This window comes from Dendrobates tinctorius, unplaced genomic scaffold (assembly GCF_039654945.1).
Source record: "Dendrobates tinctorius isolate UK_male_01 unplaced genomic scaffold, ASM3965494v1 ptg000011l, whole genome shotgun sequence".
NCBI classification, from domain to species: domain Eukaryota; kingdom Metazoa; phylum Chordata; class Amphibia; order Anura; family Dendrobatidae; genus Dendrobates; species Dendrobates tinctorius.
The window spans coordinates 56,306,281-56,324,809 of record NW_027361679.1 but is presented as its reverse complement, the minus strand read 5'-3'; the positions used below and the strand labels follow the sequence as shown (position 1 = coordinate 56,324,809).

At 41.3% G+C, this 18,529-nt stretch overlaps 1 protein-coding gene and 1 long non-coding RNA gene across 6 annotated transcripts in view; one reads left to right on the top strand and one right to left on the bottom strand.

Moving 5' to 3' along the window:
• The window catches only part of EPHA5 (EPH receptor A5), a 671,051-nt gene that overhangs the window by 522,031 nt on the left and 130,491 nt on the right, over nt 1–18,529 (top strand). For all 4 annotated transcript variants that reach the window (XM_073542503.1, XM_073542522.1, XM_073542495.1 and 1 more), the window contains exon 7: nt 3,546–3,705. In XM_073542503.1, the coding sequence (XP_073398604.1) occupies nt 3,546–3,705 (160 nt within the window). The remainder of the gene's footprint in view (nt 1–3,545; nt 3,706–18,529) is intronic.
• The window catches only part of LOC141047431 (uncharacterized), a 250,589-nt gene that overhangs the window by 172,212 nt on the left and 59,848 nt on the right, over nt 1–18,529 (bottom strand). The window lies entirely within an intron of this gene.

Here is an 18,529-nt window from a genome sequence, read left to right as displayed (position 1 = left end):
AGAATTTCTATACCAAACCCAAGAATGTTTCTAAGGACGGGATCACACATGGGTGAAACACGGCCGAGTCTCACATCTTAATACCGGCACTCGTTTCGGAGCGTGAGGCCGCATAGCAATACATGGAGTCGCATGCTCCGCTCCCGAGTGCCGGTGGCAGTGCTGGGTATTAAGATGCGAGACTCGTCCGTGTTTCTCGCATGTGTGATCCCGGCCTAAAACACAGATCAGGTGCCAATCTTTCAATTATAGATTTTCTCTGTATGTTCCACTCCTGGTTTTGGCATACAAACACTGATGGAAAAATCACTCACATCTGAATGAGCCCTAAAGATAATTATCAGATATTTCTAAAGATGTAATAGGAAAGAAAACTAAATGGATTTAAAAATGTAACGCATTTTGTGCATTTGTTCTCTACTCCATCAATGGACCTGGTAGATTTGTTACAAATTTATGACAGGGAAATCCGCAGCAAAGCGAAGTACTGTAAAATACATATGAGCAGGTCTTGTAAAATTCAATATACATTTTACAGATTCTAATTAGGCTGTTTCTCATAAATATGTAGAAAAATATGTGAATACATTAGTCAGCATGCATTTAGACTACAAATTTAATTTTGGTGGTATGATGTGGATATTCTACAGCTCAACTTAGAGCACCCAAGAACCCAGCGTTGGTAGATCACAGAGAATATGTGGAGTATGTTAGGCAGTGCTTACTGCATGTGTTGGGGGACACTCTCTTTGTAACGTGATGAAAGCACACAGGCACGTTTTCCTCACAAAACAGTCTATGCGGTTTATTATGCAACTCATAAACCTCTGTAGGCCATGTTACACATCACAGACCTCACAGTCCATAGCACTTCAAAGTATATGGCTTTGAGTCACGGACCCTAAGCATGCCAGACTCCTCTTTGTCCAGTTACCGTGGGCAACCACACGCCGAACAGTTCATTAACAGCCACGGAACACAACAAGCACCAACAGTCTGTTCCAATGGCAGATACTTATCTGCCCTTACTATAATCCCCTTGTCTGGCGTTACCTTATAGGAGCTCCTGCTCCATACACTGACTCCTCATCAGTCTTGGCTTCTAGGGAAGCTGGCTTACTGGGACCACCATCTCTTCTGATGCCTTGGGACAAGGGCACTCCCGACAGTCCAGACCCTCAGAAGGTCCGTAGCTTCCCCAATGTAGTGCCGTCACAGACTCTGCGAGTACATGGTCTCACACTGTGCTATTCAGGAATCCAGTCCACCCACAGGACCTTCCAACACAGTGACCATCCAGGTCGATGGTCTCTCCATGTGCTATTCAGGAATCCAGTCCACTCACAGGACCTTCCAACACAGAGACCTTCCAAGTACACAGCCTCACCATGTGCTCTTCAGAAAGTCTATCCACTCACAGGACCATCCAACACACATGCCTGTCCTGTTGCAGAACCTTACAACCTAGACCATGTGACCCAAACCATGGTCACATTATGTAGCTGAAACCACCCCCATAGTTGGGAGGTGTGTGTGGTTAGCCAGTCCCGCCCAGCTCTCCGGCTAACCCTGTAAGCCCCCCTAGTATAAACAAAAACAAAGCTTGTGGAGCTGAAGGTCCCAGAGCAGCATTTCAGGTTTACAGCACATAGGATATCCTCCGCTGTGACACATACCGGCCATTTACAAAAATGCCGGTCATTGTCTCACAACTAAAAAATACAGCTGTCCGAAGTGATACTACAGTTGTGGCCAAAAGTATTGACACCCCTGCAATTCTGTCAGATAATACTCAGTTTCTTCCTGAAAATGATTGCAATCACAAATTCTTTGGTATTATTATCTTCATTTAATTTGTCTTAAATGAAAAAACACAAAAGAGAATGAAGCAAAAAGCAAAACATTGATCATTTCACACAAAACTCCAAAAATGGGCCAGACAAAAGTATTGGCACCCTCAGCCTAATACTTGGTTGCACAACCTTTAGCCAAAATAACTGCGACCAACCGCTTCCGGTAACCATCAATGAGTTTCTTACAATGCTCTCCTGGAATTTTAGACCATTCTTCTTTGGCAAACTGCTCCAGGTCCCTGATATTTGAAGGGTGCCTTCTCCAAACTGCCATTTTTAGATCTCTCCACAGGTGTTCTATGGGATTCAGGTCTGGACTCATTGCTGGCCACCTTAGAAGTCTCCAGTGCTTTCTCTCAAACCATTTTCTAGTGCTTTTTGAAGTGTGTTTTGGGTCATTGTCCTGCTGGAAGACCCATGACCTCTGAGGGAGACCCAGCTTTCTCACACTGGGCCCTACATTATGCTGCAAAATTTGTTGGTAGTCTTCAGACTTCATAATGCCATGCACACGATCAAGCAGTCCAGTGCCAGAGGCAGCAAAGCAACCCCAAAACATCAGGGAACCTCCGCCATGTTTGACTGTAGGGACCGTGTTTTTTCTTTGAATGCCTCTTTTTTTCTCCTGTAAACTCTATGTTGATGCCTTTGCCCAAAAAGCTCTACTTTTGTCTCATCTGACCAGAGAACATTCTTCCAAAACGTTTTAGGCTTTTTCAGGTAAGATTTGGCAAACTACAGCCTGGCTTTTTTATGTCTCGGGGTAAGAAGTGGGGTCTTCCTGGGTCTCCTACCATACAGTCCCTTTTCATTCAGACGCCAACGGATAGTACGGGTTGACACTATTGTACCCTCGGACTGCAGGGCAGCTTGAACTTGTTTGGATGTTAGTCGAGGTTCTTTATCCAACATCCGCACAATCTTGCGTTGAAATCTCTTGTCAATTTTTCTTTTCCGTCCACATCTAGGGAGGTTAGCCACAGTGCCATGGGCTTTAAACTTCTTGATGACACTGCACACGGTAGACACAGGAACATTCAGGTCTTTGGAGATGGACTTGTAGCCTTGAGATTGCTCATGCTTCCTCACAATTTGGTTTCTCAAGTCCTCAGACAGTTCTTTTGTCTTCTTTCTTTTCTCCATGCTCAATGTGGTACACACAAGGACACAGGACAGAGGTTGAGTCAACTTTAATCCATGTCAACTGGCTGCAAGTGTGATTTAGTTATTGCCAACACCTGTTAGGTGCCACAGGTAAGTTACAGGTGCTGTTAATTACACAAATTAGAGAAGCATCACATGATTTTTCGAACAGTGCCAATACTTTTGTCCACCCTCTTTTTTATGTTTGGTGTGGAATTATATCCAATTTGGCTTTAGGACAATTTTTTTTGTGTTTTTTCATTTAAGACAAATTAAATGAAGATAATAATAACAAAGAATTTGTGTTTGCAATCATTTTCAGGAAGAAACTGAGTATTATCTGACAGAATTGCAGGGGTGGCAATACTTTTGGCCACAACTGTATATAGTACCATTAGAAAAACCAAGACCTTTGTGTGTGCCAGCAACATTATCCATGGGAGTAGTTAGCAGGGGGAAACACTGCTGCTCAATTAACCATTTCTCTGTTACATTCTGTAGTTTTAATAAATGCAATATTTTTGCTTTTATCTTTGTATATAAATGAAGGACCAGGAAACTAGCTACACAATTATCAAGTCCAAGGAAACAGAAATCACATCAGAGGGACTGAAGTCTGCATCATCCTACATATTCCAGATTCGTGCACGCACGGCCGCAGGATATGGTGCCTTCAGTCGCAGATTTGAATTTGAAACCAGCCCAGTGTGTAAGTCATTTTAATTACTGTGAGCTCACGTCCATGTAATAGTTAGCGGAAAGAGTCAGCAGATCAATACCATAACAGGGAACTGTCATTCTTACACTGCTCCATTTTTCCTCTCCCAGGTCTCATGCATTAAGTGGAGAGTCCTCTTTCGTGTCACTCACTTGGATCCTGTTTTCTCCACTCCTTTAACTTAGGGATATCGGATATAAATTTCAGTCTGGTTTTTAAGTCGAATATTAGTAGAAAACTGCTTTGTAAATGACTTTGTATTTTCCATATGAAGCAGTATATTATTTGCTCTTTGACATTATAGGACTTTATATTCGCGTATTGATTTTTAGGTAAAACTATGTAGTGTTTTTCAGTCTTTAAAATTATCACCAAATGGTTTACATGGAGTAAAATCTTTCACTTACTAATGTGTTAGCTGAGATTCCTCTGTTAGACAATGCCTAATGCACTCACAGTACCATTCTCCTAATATTTATGTCCTGCTTGTGAGAGGATCTTCATAGAACCTTATGAACACCACTAAAGACAGACTTTACCTGCGAATTGAGAATTTTCAGAATAAATCATCAGATCAGGAGATGAAAGATGCAGATTTCTCTATTAAGATATATCACACTGTTTCCTATTTTGACAAATACTTCTGGTTTATGGGAACAAATATTAATATAAAACAACAGTTATTCTTTAAGTAAAAATGTTGCGACAGAGAAGTGTGTAAGCTGCTGTAAGGAGATGCAGCGGGAGACAGTTATCGTTGAGTTTTTTTGCATCAAAACTTTTGTGCATTTGCAAACTGCCTTGTTGTAAATGCATGCATCAACTTTATCAATGGTTTACTCGATCTATTACACCATTTTGTAGTACTGACTCCAAAACATAAAGGGAATAAACTGTGTTCCAAATTATTATGCAAAAGAGTTTAGGAGTGATAAGGTTAGAATTTTTTTGTTTGTCATTTAAACTCATTGATGGTGATGTGTGTCAGGGCCCTTTATATCACTGAAAGCAATTGTAGATACCTGTGCAAATTAGTTTGGCAGATGTGTCCAAATAAAGGCAAGACTACTTAAGAAGGCTGTTCCACATTATTAAGCAGCCTGCATTTTTTGCCAAAATGGGAAAGAAAAAGGATGTGTCGGCTGCTGAGAAGCAACAAATTGTGGAGTATTTAGGTCAAGGCATGACTACAATCAACATTGCCAAGACACTTCATCGTGATCATCGCACAATCAAGAAGTATGTAGCTGATTCCCAGCACACATGTGTGCGTGCTGATAAGGAAAAATTGAGGACTCTTTCCAAAAGGCAATTGCGTCAGGTTAAAAGAGCAGCTGCAAAAATGCCTTGTCATAGCAGCAGACAAGTTTTTGAAGCTGCTGGTGCCTCCAACGTCCCCCGAACAACAAGATGCAGGGTCCTTCAGAGGTTTGCAGCTGTGCGTAAGCCATCCTGTCAACCACCTCTATCCACTGCACACAAGCAGAAATGGCTCCAGTGGGCCAAACGATACATGAAGACTGACTTCCAAACTGTTTTGTTCACCAATGAGTGCCGTGTAACGCTCGATGGTCCAGATGGATGGAGTGGAGGATGGCTGGTTGATGGACACCCCATGAAAACACGGCTAAGGCGCCAACAAGGAGGAGGTGGAGTAATGTTTTGGGCTGGAATCATGGGGAGAGAGATTGTCGGCCCCTTTAGGATCCCTGAAGGGGTAAAGATGAACTCCATAATCTATATGGAGTTTCTAAAACAGCACTTCCTGCCATGGTTCAAGAGGAAGAACCGTGCTTTCCGCAGCAAGATCATTTTCATGCATGATAATGCACCGTCTCATGCTGAAAATAACACATCTGCATCTCTGGCTGCTATGGGCATAAAAGAGGACAAACTTATGGTGTCGCCACCATCTTCCCCTGACCTCAACCCCACTGAGAACCTCTGGAGCATCATCAAAAGGAGTGTCTATGATGGCGGGAGGCAGTTCACATCTAAGCAACAGCTCTAGGAGGGTATTCTGTCCACATGCAAAACAATTGAAGCACAAACCATCCAAAAACTGACAAATTCAATGGACAAGAGAATTCAGAAGCTTCTTTCGAACAAAGGGTCCTATGTGCAAATGTAACATCACCTAGAATAAAGTTTTGACTTGAAAACTGTTTGATTTCATTTTGTAATAAGCTGATAATGCTTAAAATTTCACAATTGACCATTTTTTTGTTCAAAATAAAAATAAAAAGGTTGAAAACTCTGCTGTGCATAATAATTTGGAACATGCATTTTGAGTGTTTCTTATTTTTAACAATATACTGTTTTCATAGGGAGTTTGTTCAAAAACAGTGCAATTATACTAGAATATTAGATGACTGGAAAATAACAATGACTGCAATTCATATAGGTAATTTAGAGAAAATATGAGGAAATATTTTTTGCATAATAATTTGGAACACAGTGTATATCAACAAATTTTTGCTGCATAATTTAAGTACAGCATGAGGGGTTAAAACACAAAATTCAAGATGTGTCACTGTGGAAACTTGGGGGTCGGCAGGCTCCCAAGTCCGCTAGCCAGAGCCACATGGACCAGGGATCGTCCCACCAAACACCCGCACTCCTTTTAATGTGTACTTAATGCTAGTCAGACAACACAGGGTGAGGGTAAAAAATTGTTGCAATGTTTTATTGAACCACAAAACAGTTAGATAACACATAGAACAGTCCAAGCAAAATACCCCAAGATGGTGCACATTACAGAGTCTCACCCTTCCGCTGACTTGACAGGATAATAGCATCTGTTACTTCAGATCTTCCAGGGTTGCTACCCCACCTGTGGCATGTACATAGAGGAGGTATCTACAAGCGTAGGAAGGTGACAGTCCATTGAATCCATACAAGGTACAAGGCCAGTGGATCTGAAGATCACAACCTGACTTCTCTAAATGTCTCCATGGAGCCAGGTGACCAGCAGGTCCCAATCTTTGCTTTTTCCAAAAGTATCCATGGTCCAGTGATGGTCAATGGAGCAGATCTGTATTCTTCCAACTGGAGCCAAAAGCCCCTAAGCTGTTTCATGTAGAATGATAGATCTGTGTCCCTCGTGATGGTACCAAGATGAATTGACTGCTGTTCAGTCTCTGGTCCGTTGGATGTATATGTCTTGGCAGAATCTCTGTCTATCTCCCCCTCTCTCTCTGAGTCTCTTTATACAGAGGCATGTAACATATTTTTATATTTAACAAGTGTCTTTCAGTCCAGCCTCACAGATAAGGGGAACAATGGTGATGAGATCAAGTAGCATTACTTGATTATTTAATCAATTTGCATAGTTTTTCCCTCTCTGCTTTTGGAGTCAGCAAACTGGCTTCATAACACAATGCATAATTAGCATATCAGCAAACATCACCTGTCATCAAAAATAAGCACACACTATGTTATATGAAATATAAGCTTACAAGTCAATATTACACGCTTACACAAGCAAAAGTATAGATACCAGTATATTCTTCTTAGTTTGCCAAAAATAGTCATCAGGGTAATTAAGATAATAATCCTGTTCCTTCACAGTCACATGTCAGGCTGTGTGGTGTTATTTACTTAAGGCCCCGTCACACATAGCAATCTCGCTAACGAGATCGCTGCTGAGTCACAACTTTTGTGACACAACAGCGAGATTGCTGTGTGTGACAGCGATCAGCGACCGGCCCCCCTGCCGATATCGCTGATCGCTGCAGGAAACCTCTGGACATTTTTTTCATCACTGATCTCCCGCTGGCCAGCACGCATCGCTGCGTGTGACAGGTGGGAGACCAGCGATCAGCTGTAAATTTAAAAAAATTAAAAATATTGTTATTCTCACCTTCTGGCATCCCGCGCAGTCTTCCCGCCTCTCTCCACGCTCCTGGTCCCTGTAATCATTTGCAAGAATGACCGCGAGACTTCACGATCCTGCGAGAATGGACATCATCGTGGTAATTCTCGCAAAGGATTACTGGGACCGGAGCATGGAGAGAGGCGTGAATGCTGCGCGGGACGTCAGAAGGTGAGAATAACAATATTTTTTATTTTAATTCTATTTTTGACATGAATATGGCATCACCGCTAACGAACACAGTGCTCGGCATCGCTGTGCTAATCGCTGGTGAAGCTGTCTGTTTGACAGCTCACCAGCGATCACATAGCGACTTACCAGCGATCCTGACACGTTGATATCGTTCTCGGGATCGCTGGTAAGTTGCTATGTGTGACTCCAGCTTTAAACTGATCGTTTTATCACCTTGTCATTATCATTGTTCTGACCAACTGGTCTGACTTTGCCCCCTCCTGTAATAAGTAGCTCATTGTCTATGGACTATGCAGATAGAGAGGCTGATGTGGGTGGGGTTACATTTCTCAGCTCTGCTCCATTGTTAAATATAAAATCGAAATCTATGTCAGAATGGCTACACCAAGCAAAGTAAGTGATACACTGTTGGATTAAGGGTCTCTTTTGTCAACATCATGCTGCTCTCAGAAGAGGTAGCAAAAACCTGCTGACAGATTCCTTTTAAAAACAAGGAGAAAAGAGGGTGTAAACCTTTATGAATGCATTTCTGTAAAAAAGGTGCAAAAAAAGTCTCATATTCAATATAAGATCAAACTACACCATTTTTTATAAATATGGGCAAGAATATTTGATCAGGAAAAGGAATCATTAGAAGAGCATTCCTTCATATCAGTTTTTCAACCTTCAACAAGCCCTGGTAGCATCAATAGGAAATGGCTCTACACAGAAAGGTATACTTATTTGTGTTAAGCAAGCGCTAAAATGCTTGAGTACTCATTACTCGAGTCAAGCAAATCGTAATGCTCAGGTACTCGACCCGAGTAACGAGTATAATGGAAGTCAATGGGAAATTCGAGCATTTTTCTGGTAGCCACCACTCCCGATGTCTGGAGGGGGTCTAAAAATTGCTGAAAACAATGGAAACAGTGCTGGCATGGAAACAGCATGGGAAAGAACCATTGAAGCATCTCGGAATCCCAGGTCGCTGATAGGAACAATGTTGTCAGAGTATTACGCCGCTTTTACGGACGGACAATAAAGCATACAAAGCCACAAATGGATTTGACTGGAAAAAATGTTAAGAACCATTCATTCCAGTATAACGGCTTGTATATAAGGCAAAATAAATAAGAGAAAAAAAAATGAGCCTCCACACCTTGGGCAAAGTTCTCATGTAGTGTTTATGCTGCATTTTTGCACTTTTGCATTGCTTTCAATGGTGAAAAAAACATTCTACAGGAAATGCAATTTTATCATTTTAATACCTTATTTGGCAATATAGTGTGTGAGACATGATTAGACACATCCTGTTTAATTTATGAAGAAGGGACTCTGAAAGTCACAATTTTTTTTTCAGGGCCATTAGAAGGCCATTACTATTTGTAGAGGGCCATCATGAGGACCTTACTATCGTTAGAGGGCCAGAAGGTGGGCCTCACAATGGTCAGAGGGCCATCAGGCAGTCCTCACACTAATTTTAGCGGTTCAGCAGGCAGCCCTCATTAACTATTTTTTGAGGGCCAGCAGATGACTATGCTTTGCATAGCTGTATATTGCTACTGCAATATAATTTATGCATCTGATATGGGCAAACTTTCTTTTTTCGTATTAATACTGTAAAGTTTGAAACAATTTACAGAGGACCAGCAAGCGACCCCCACTATTTTTAGTGGGCCAGCAGGTGTCTTGTGGATAGATGAGACCAATATAGAGTTTTTTTTGGTAAAGGACATCATTCTACTGTTTACTGTAAATGGAGTGAGGTCTACAAATAAAGCAAAACAGTATTTACAGACAAATGTGGTGGAGATTCAAAGATATTTTTTTGGAGTTGTTTTGCTGCCTCTGGCCCTGGTTGCCTTTACTGTGTACAAGGCATCATGAAATGTGAAGATTCCCAAAAGATTTTGGGTCACAATGTAGTGCTCAGGGTCTGAAATCTGGGTTTGCACTCTAAGTATTGGGTCTTCAAGCAGGATAATTACCCCAAACATACAAAGAAGCACCCAGAAATAGATGGAAACAAAGCACTCTAGAGTTCACAAGTGGTAATTCCAGCTCCAGTAGCGTAAAATGTCCCACCACTACCTCTTACATACAGTTGCTAGAGAGAAACTGTGAATGGAAACATTAAATTTGTTAATTTTTCCATAAGTCCATGAAAAAAACATCAACAAGGTTTAGAATTTAAAAGGCAAAAATCCCTGACTAGATGCCTGCCATACTCTATACCTACTGCAGCACCTCACCATAGACGAATTGCAGATAAGAGTGGTATTATTGGAGAATATAGAATGGATTTGAATTGGCCCTAAAAAGATTTTTAGTTGTACATTGCAGCAGCAAACTCTGGGGGAACCCATGTAACACTGACAGCTTGATGAATTTCTGAGTACAGATCACCTAAAAAACATGAATTGGTCAATGAGTCCATGAAAAAGGCATCTGCGAATTGCAGATAAAAACAGTATTATCGTAAATTATAGAATGGATTTGGACCAGCCCTGAAAAGATTTTTTGTTGTGCATGGCAGCAACAAACTCTGTAAAAATGCAAGTAATACTGGTAGCTTTGATAAATTTCTAAGAAAAGAGTACCATAAAAAAACCTGAATTGGTAAATGAATCCATAGAAAAAAAAGGCAGCAGCAAGGTTTATAAATTGTACAGGCAATAATACCTGACTAGATGCCTGTCATACACTATACCTACTGCAACACCTAACCATAGACAAAGTGCAAATAAGAGCAGTATTATTATAACAAAATAGAATCTCTTTGGATTATCCCTGAAAAAAGTGATTAATTTAATGTAGCAGCATCAAGGACTGATATTTCATCAACCCTGCTGGGGAATATATTGGAGTGTTTCACATTTACTCAGCCTGACATGGAGGAGACCAGAATCTTCTGTACTTACTGTACAAACTCTCCTGTCCTGGATGTAAAATCTTGTATGCGGTGTGAGAACTCCCTATGTGGCGACCACCTGACGGCCCACAACAAGGATGTGGTGCATATACTAATAGAATCCATCGGCTCTTGGTTTTCAAAAATAGAATCATAGAATCGTAGAGTTGGAAGGGACCTCCTGGGCCATCTGGACCAACCCCCTGCTCAAAGCAGGATTCACTAAACCATCCCAGACAGATGTCTGTCCAGCCTCTGTTTGAAGACTTCTATTGAAGGAGAACTCACCACCTCTCGTGGCAGCCTGTTCCACTCATTGTCCACTCTAACTGTCAAAAGTTTTTTCTAATATCTTTCTCTGTGTCTCCTCCCATTCAGTTTCATCCTATCGCTTCTAGTCTTTACTTGTGCAAATGAGAATAAAGATGATCCTTCTACAATGTGACATCCCTTGAGATATTTGTAAACAGCTACTAGGTCTCCTCTCAGTCTCCTTTTTTGCAAGCTAAACATTTCCAAATCCTGTAACCTTTCCTCATAGGACATGGTTTGCAGACCAGTCACCATTCTGGTCGCTCTTTTCTGAACTTGCTCCAGTTTGTTGATGTCTTTTTTATAATGTGGCGCCCAAAACTGGATGAGGTCTGACCAAAGAGGAGTAGAGGGCAATAATGACTTCACGTGATCTAGACTGTATGCTTCTGTAAATACATCCTAGAATTGTATTTGCCTTCTTTGCTGCTGCATCACACTGTTGACACATGTGCAGTTTGTGATCTATTAGTAAACTTGTCTTTTTCACTTGTGCTGTTGCTTATCCCTAATCCTCTCATTCTGTATATGCTTTTTACATTTTTATTGCCCAGATGTAGCACTTTACATTTATCCCTGTTAAAACCATTCTTTTAGTTGCTGCCCACTGCTCCAGTTTATTTATATCTTTTTGAAACCTCTCTCTCTTCTCTATTATTAGCTATCCCTCCTAGCTTTGTGTCATCGGCAAGTTTAATCAGTTTACCCTCAATTCCTTAATCTTAATCATTGATAAAGATGTTGAACAATACAGGGCCCAGGACAGAGCCCTGTGGTACCCCACTTGAGACATTCTTCCAACTGGATGTGCAGCCATTTACAACCCATCTTTGGGTCCGATTACTTAAGCCTGTAATGAATCCACCTAACAGTCGCCTTGTCCATTCCATACTTAGTCATTTTTTTAAATAAGGATTTTATGAGATACTTTGTCAAATGCTTTGCTGAAGTCAAGATATACTATATCTACAGCATTTCCCTGATCCACGCCATCAGTGATTCTGTCATAGACGGAAATTAAGTTATTCTCACATGACTTATTAGTTACAAACCCATGCTGACTCTGGTTAATCACTTCATTCTTATCCAGGTACTTACATACATGTTGTTTAATAATTTGTTCAAAGATCTTTCCTGGTATAGAAGTCAGACTCACTGGCCTATAGTTCCCTGGGTCCACTTTCTTCTTCTTTTTGAAGATAAGAACACCATTTGCTCTTTTCCACTCTTCTGGGATTTCTCCTGTTCTCCAAGAATTTTCAAAGATTATGGAGTGGTTCAAAAATTTCTTCTGCTATCTCCTTCAGTACTCTGGGGTGTAATTCATCTGGAGCTGGAGACTTGAATTCATTTATGTTAGCTAAGTGTTTCCTCACTATCTTTCTGTTTATGGATATTCTGGATTCTTCTTTTCCTTTAACAGATCAGTGAAGATCAGTTGATGTTACATTTCCTTTCTGAGAGAAAACAGATGCAAAATAGGAATTTAAAAGTTTGACTTTCTCAAAGTCCTTTCTTACCATTTCATTATTTTCATCCTGTAAAAATCCTATAGTATCTTTGTCTTTTCTTTTACTTTTGTCATATCCCCAAAATCCTTTTTATTGTTTTTGACATCTCTTGCAAGCCTTAATTCATTATCAGCTTTAGATAATCTGATTCGTGCCCTGCAGGTTCTGCAGACAGCATTATATTCTTCTTTAGATATGCCTCCCGCTTTCCAGATGATAAACATTCCTTTCTTCTATTTTAGCATGTGTTTAAGTTCTGTGTTCATCCATCCTGGTTTTCTTAAATGCGTCCTATTCTTCCCTCTTTTCAGAATTGTTAATTATTGTGCTTTGAGAATCTCTTTTTTCAAGCTTTCTCATCCTTCCGCGACATTTTTGTCCTTAAGGATATCCAGCCATTGGATCCCTCTGGTTCTTTCTGAGTCCCTTAAAATCTGCCTTTCTGAAATCTAACCTTGAAGTCTGAGTCCTCAAGGGTCTTCCTCCTCTAGTAATCCAAAATTCTAAAATAGCATGGTCGCAACCTCCTAGGGTCCCAGCCACTCTTACCTCTTCAACCATCTCCTCCCTGTTTATAAGGATTAGATCCAAGGTAGCAGTTCCCCTTGTTTTCTCCCCTACCTTTTGGAAAATAAAGTTGTCAGCAAGAGAGGATAACAATTTGCTTGACCTGTTAGTTTTGCCTGAGAGAGATTCCCAACAAATGTCTGGATAGTTGAAATCTCCCATGACAACTATATCTTTTTTTTGGAGAACTTGGTCATTTGATGCATAAAGAGTTCATCCATATCTTCAGCTTGCACTGGTGGCTTGTATGTAGTAAATGCCTACAATGGTGTCCTTTCCATTGTTCTCTCCTTGTATTCTTACCCAAACAGTTTCCACAGAACTCCCAGTCTCTGAAGCTTCAATCTCTGTGCAGATATACGCTTTTCTAACATACAATGCGACATCACCTCCTCGTTTATCAAGTCTGTTTCTTGCAAATACATTGTATCCTTCTAGCCTTGTATTCCAATCATGTGTATCGTCACACCAAGTCTCAATGATTCCAATGACATCATATTTATTTTCCTACGTTAGTAGTTCCAATTCTCCTTGTTTGTTGCCCATGCTTTGTGCATTTGTATAGAAACATTTTTGTTTGTGATTGGTTTTTCTTTCTCCAATATTTTTATTATTTAGATTCTTTTGTCTTTGTTCTTCCTTTCCACTTCTAATAGCAGAGTTCTCAATAGTAATTGTCAGGTGTATGGCTTTTTCTGGCCTTTTGCTTCCCTTGCCACATTGTTCTAGTTTAAAGCTCTCCTGATGAGTGTAGCAAGGCGACTTTCAAATACTTGTTTTCAAGACTTCGTAAGGTGCACCCTATCTCTAGCAAGTAGTCCATCATATTGGTAATTCACTTTGCTATCCAGAAATCAAAATCCTTGCTGACGGCACCATAGATGTAGCCAGTTGTTCACCTGCATAACCATATTCCACCTCCTTGTTCCATGGCCATCCACTGGGAGGATGGAAGAGAAGATCACCTTTCGCTCCCAGTTCTTTCACTTTCTTACCTAAGTTTTCAAAGTCACTGCAGATGGTTTCCAGGTCCTTTCTTGCAGTGTCATTTGTCCCCACCCACATGTATTAGCAGGAATGAGGAGTCATCTGTAGGACTGAAGAGTCATGATATCCTGTCATACACATCTTTAATTTTTGCACCTGGAAGATAGCACAGTTCTCTTGAGATTATATCCAGTCTGAAGATAGCGGCCTCTGTTCCTCTCAAAAGGGATTCCCCCATGACCACAACTCTCCATTTCTTCTTCACAACATTTTTCTTTCTCCATCTAGGAGAAGTTTGAGGGCATACAAGGTTGTTCTTTTTTTGGCAAAGTCTTATCTTGATCTATTTCTCTATTATTCTCCTGTGTGAGAGCCTGGTACTGGTTCCTGAGCAGTATGGGTGCACTGCTGACTGCCTCCCGATCCTCCTGCTTCTCTGGGTCACATGCTTCCATTCCTCTGTTTCTTCAGGTGCACTTTGAATTTCTTTTCTTTCTGTAACATGAAGAGATAATTCTGCTCAGTATAAGAACTCTTCACCTTCCTTAATGATTTTCAATGTAGCTAACCTCTCTTTTAGATTTTGCAACTTTTCCTCCTACAGGGACACAAGCTTGCATTTCTGGCATGTGAAGTTTTTCTTTTCCACTAGTAAGTCTGGGAACATGTAGCAAGAAATGCAGTTCACCAAATGGCTCCTGGCCTCTTCCATGTTCTTATTGAAAGCGGGGAAATATGTGACAAAATTCGTGTGCCAGCAGGTTTCCCTAGACTCCAATCCTTGGTTGTCTAAGGAACTGTAACCTCTGCCGTCAACTTTGTCAGATGGGAATTTTTGTAATAATTCTTCAACCAGGACCTTCTGGTACTGCAACATTTTATTAGAACTCTCCACCACCAAGAGGATGAATATCCATGTTGTCCTCCTCGTCATCCAGATCTTCCTTGTCTACAGGACATTCACATTGAACAAGTGGGATGAAGGTGGTGTGGGTACTAATGTCTGCAGTGTAGGCAACCAGCTCCTGTTCCTCCTCCTCCTCATAATCACCCAATCCCACATTGAGAAGATGAGATGAGGCTGGGCTGTGTAGCATCACCCAGTCTAGTTTCATGCTCCATATCTAATTGCTCTGTCTGCAACACCTCCTCTTTAATTGTGAGCAGTGAGTGTTTCAGTAGACAGAGAAGCGGGATGGTGACGCTGATTACGTTATCATTGTGGCTCACAATCTCAGCCTAGTCCTTAAAGTTTTGGAGAACCGCACAGATGTTAGAAATCCATGCTCAATCATCAGCTCTTATGTGCGGAGGCTGACCAAAATACCAACAGGCATGGTGAAACTGGTATTCAGTTATTGCCCTCTGCTGCTTACAAAGCCTTGTAAACATATGTAATGTTGAGTTCCAATGCATGGTGACATCTCACACCAGATGACTTGTGGAAATTGTCACACACATGTAGTACTTTCACAAGTAGCTCTGTCAGATACGGGTACTTTTTCAGAAACCGCTGAACCACTAAGTTGAGCTATTCATGGTTTATGCCTAGTAAGTGTGTGAGGTTGCCAAGCTTCAGAGCTGCCACCTGGTTATGGACATTGTCACACATGACTATGTCTGGTTGTAGGTTCAAGGGCGAGAGTCACAGATCAGTCTGATCTGTTAGACCTTTAGTTTCAACAACTCTGCGGCAGTGTGCGGTTTGTCAGCTAAGCAGAATAGCTTAATGTGGCTGTATAGTATTGGGGCCTGTGGGTTGGTGACTGCATATTTACGCTTGCATTCCAAGAACTGGGGTAGGGACAACTAAACACTGCTTTGGAACAAGGACAGGGACATCGTTACTGATGGTGGTTGCAAGTTTTCAAACATAGGTGCAGGGTGGGAGGTATATTTGCCTATATCATGGACAGGTCACTGGTGTGCATGTAGAACGGGGAAGAGGCAGTAGTGTCACCCACATAGACTGTTTCTGAACCCTGGCATTCGGCCCAAGTTGTTAGGTGCTTTGTTTGCATCTGCGTTAGTATGCTAGTGGTGTTCAGCCTTTGCTGCACCTGCTGAGGCTGGCATGTCAAATGTTGCAAATTGCCATTTTTGGGTTAACTGGACTGTCTTTAACCCCTTCGTGACCGGGCCAATTTTTTAAATTCTGACCAATGTCACTTTATGTGGTGATAACTCTGGAACGCTTCAACAAATCCCAGTGATTTTGAGACTGTTTTTTCGTGGCACATTATAATTTATGATAGTGGTAAATTTAGATTTATATATTTTGTGTTTATTTATAAAAAATATCAGAAACTTGACAAAAATGTAAAAAAAAATTGCAATTTTCAAACTTTGAATGATTTTCCCTTTAATCCAGATAGTCATACCACAGAAAAACATTAATAAATAACATTTCCCACATGTCTGCTTTACATCTGCACCATTTTTAAAACGCTAATTTATTTTGTTAGCATTTTAGGAGGTTTAAAATTGAAGCAATAATTTTTCATTTTTTCAAGGAAATGTACAAAATTTATTTTTTTGAGGGACCTATCCAGGTTTGAAGTGACTTTAGGGGTGCTATATCTTGGAAAACCCCAAACATGGTACCATTTTAAAAACTGCACCCCCCTGACATATTGAAAACTGCTGTTAGGGTATGTGCACATGCTGCGGATTCTGCTACGGATCCGCAGCGGTTTTGGCCCTGCGGATCCGCAGCAGAATTAGCTGCGTTGTACAGTACCATTATATCCTATGGAAAATGGAAACCACAGTGCAGATGGTGCGGAATTTTCCGTGCGGTTTCCAATCTGCAGAAAGAATTGACATGTCATTCTTTTCTGTGGATTCCACTGCGGTTTGCATTTCCTCCATTGTAGAGATGATAAACCACAGGGCAAAACCGCACTAACTTCTGAACTGGCCTGCGGATTCTGCTGTGGAATTTTCCTCGCAGATTTTGCTAATAATCTGCAGGTAAAATTACCTGCGTTTTACCTGCAGTTTTAGTGCAGATTTAGTGCAGTTTTTGTGCGGATTTCCCCTGCAGTTTTCACCTGAAGATTTCTATAATGGAGCAGATGAAAAACTGTTGAAGAACTGCACAAAAGAAGCGACATGCTGCAGTTTTAAATCTGCACCAAATCTGCGCGGAAAAATCTGCAGCGTGTGCACAGCATTTTTTGTTTTACATAGCCTTAAATGGTACTGTACATCTCTTGAAGTTCTGCTGCAGTTCTGCAGGGTCAAATCTGCTGCAGAACTGCACAGAATCTGCACCATCTGCACATAGCCTTAGGCCACTATTTGGCCATTACTGCTATGACAAAGATCAGGACCACACAATCATGATCTCGGTGTGTCAAATAGATTAAAGTGCAAGCCCCCACAATCTATTAACCATTTATTTGATGTAGCCACTTTTCACAGCAGCAACTAAGGGGTTAAACAGATATGGATGGTGCCAACACCGATCATTTGTGATACAGCAAGTTGTCAGATATAGTGGACAGCCGACAGCTGCTGGATTGTCACCTGTATGGGGATGATATTCCCTTATATCTCAGGTCAGTAAATATATGTATTGGCTGTCATGAAGGGGTTAAAGAAGCTCCAGATTCAGGAACACCTAACCCTTGGCTTAGCGACTTTACCCGTGTTGATGTAGTGGGGAACAGTTGCCCACCTTGTGTCTCTGGCCACCTCACTGCCTTTTCCTGCCAGTTGTGGTGCTGCAGATCTCTCACTCTGCATGTCACCGTCCCAGGTTGGGTCAGTGACTTCATCGTCCACCACCTCATCTTCCACTTCCACACCCTGGTCCTCCTCCTGATTTGCTGATGATACCACTAGTTGGCAATTGTATCTCATCATCATCCACGCCTTGTGACAGTAATTGCATTTTCCCACCATCACCTTCTTGTGAGTGAGGATGCTCAAATATTTGGGCATCTCTGCATGCAATCTCCTCATGTCCCACTTGAAAAGGGCAAGAGCTAGAGGCCAGAATCTATGAATGGAAATTTGGACAGCTCTTCGGAGTGTCCATCTGTGGGATCACTTGTTTCTGGGCACTCAACATGGTGAGAGGAAGCAGGAACAAGGAGAGGATTATGTAGTCCAGAATCACAGCTACTGAGACAGGACCATGTGGAAGACAGGTTGATGCTGTCAAACTGGCTAGAAGCATTATCTGCTATCCATCCAACAACCTTTTCACACTGGTCTGGCTTCAAGAGTGGTGTTCCATGCCCCCATGCAAAGTGGAACAGGAAGCTACATCAACATGATGCATGGGTTTTTGTTGTACTCCCACGGCAGGCACAGTTTAACCTTGCACATGGCCTCGGTCTCTGCACTCACAATCAGCACCATATACACTTCCTCATCCCTTACCATTTGCCTTGCCCATTTTAAACTATGTATGATATGTCCCTGTTTAGAAAACATTGCAATTTTCCAAATGCAGGAAAATTTTCCCACTTC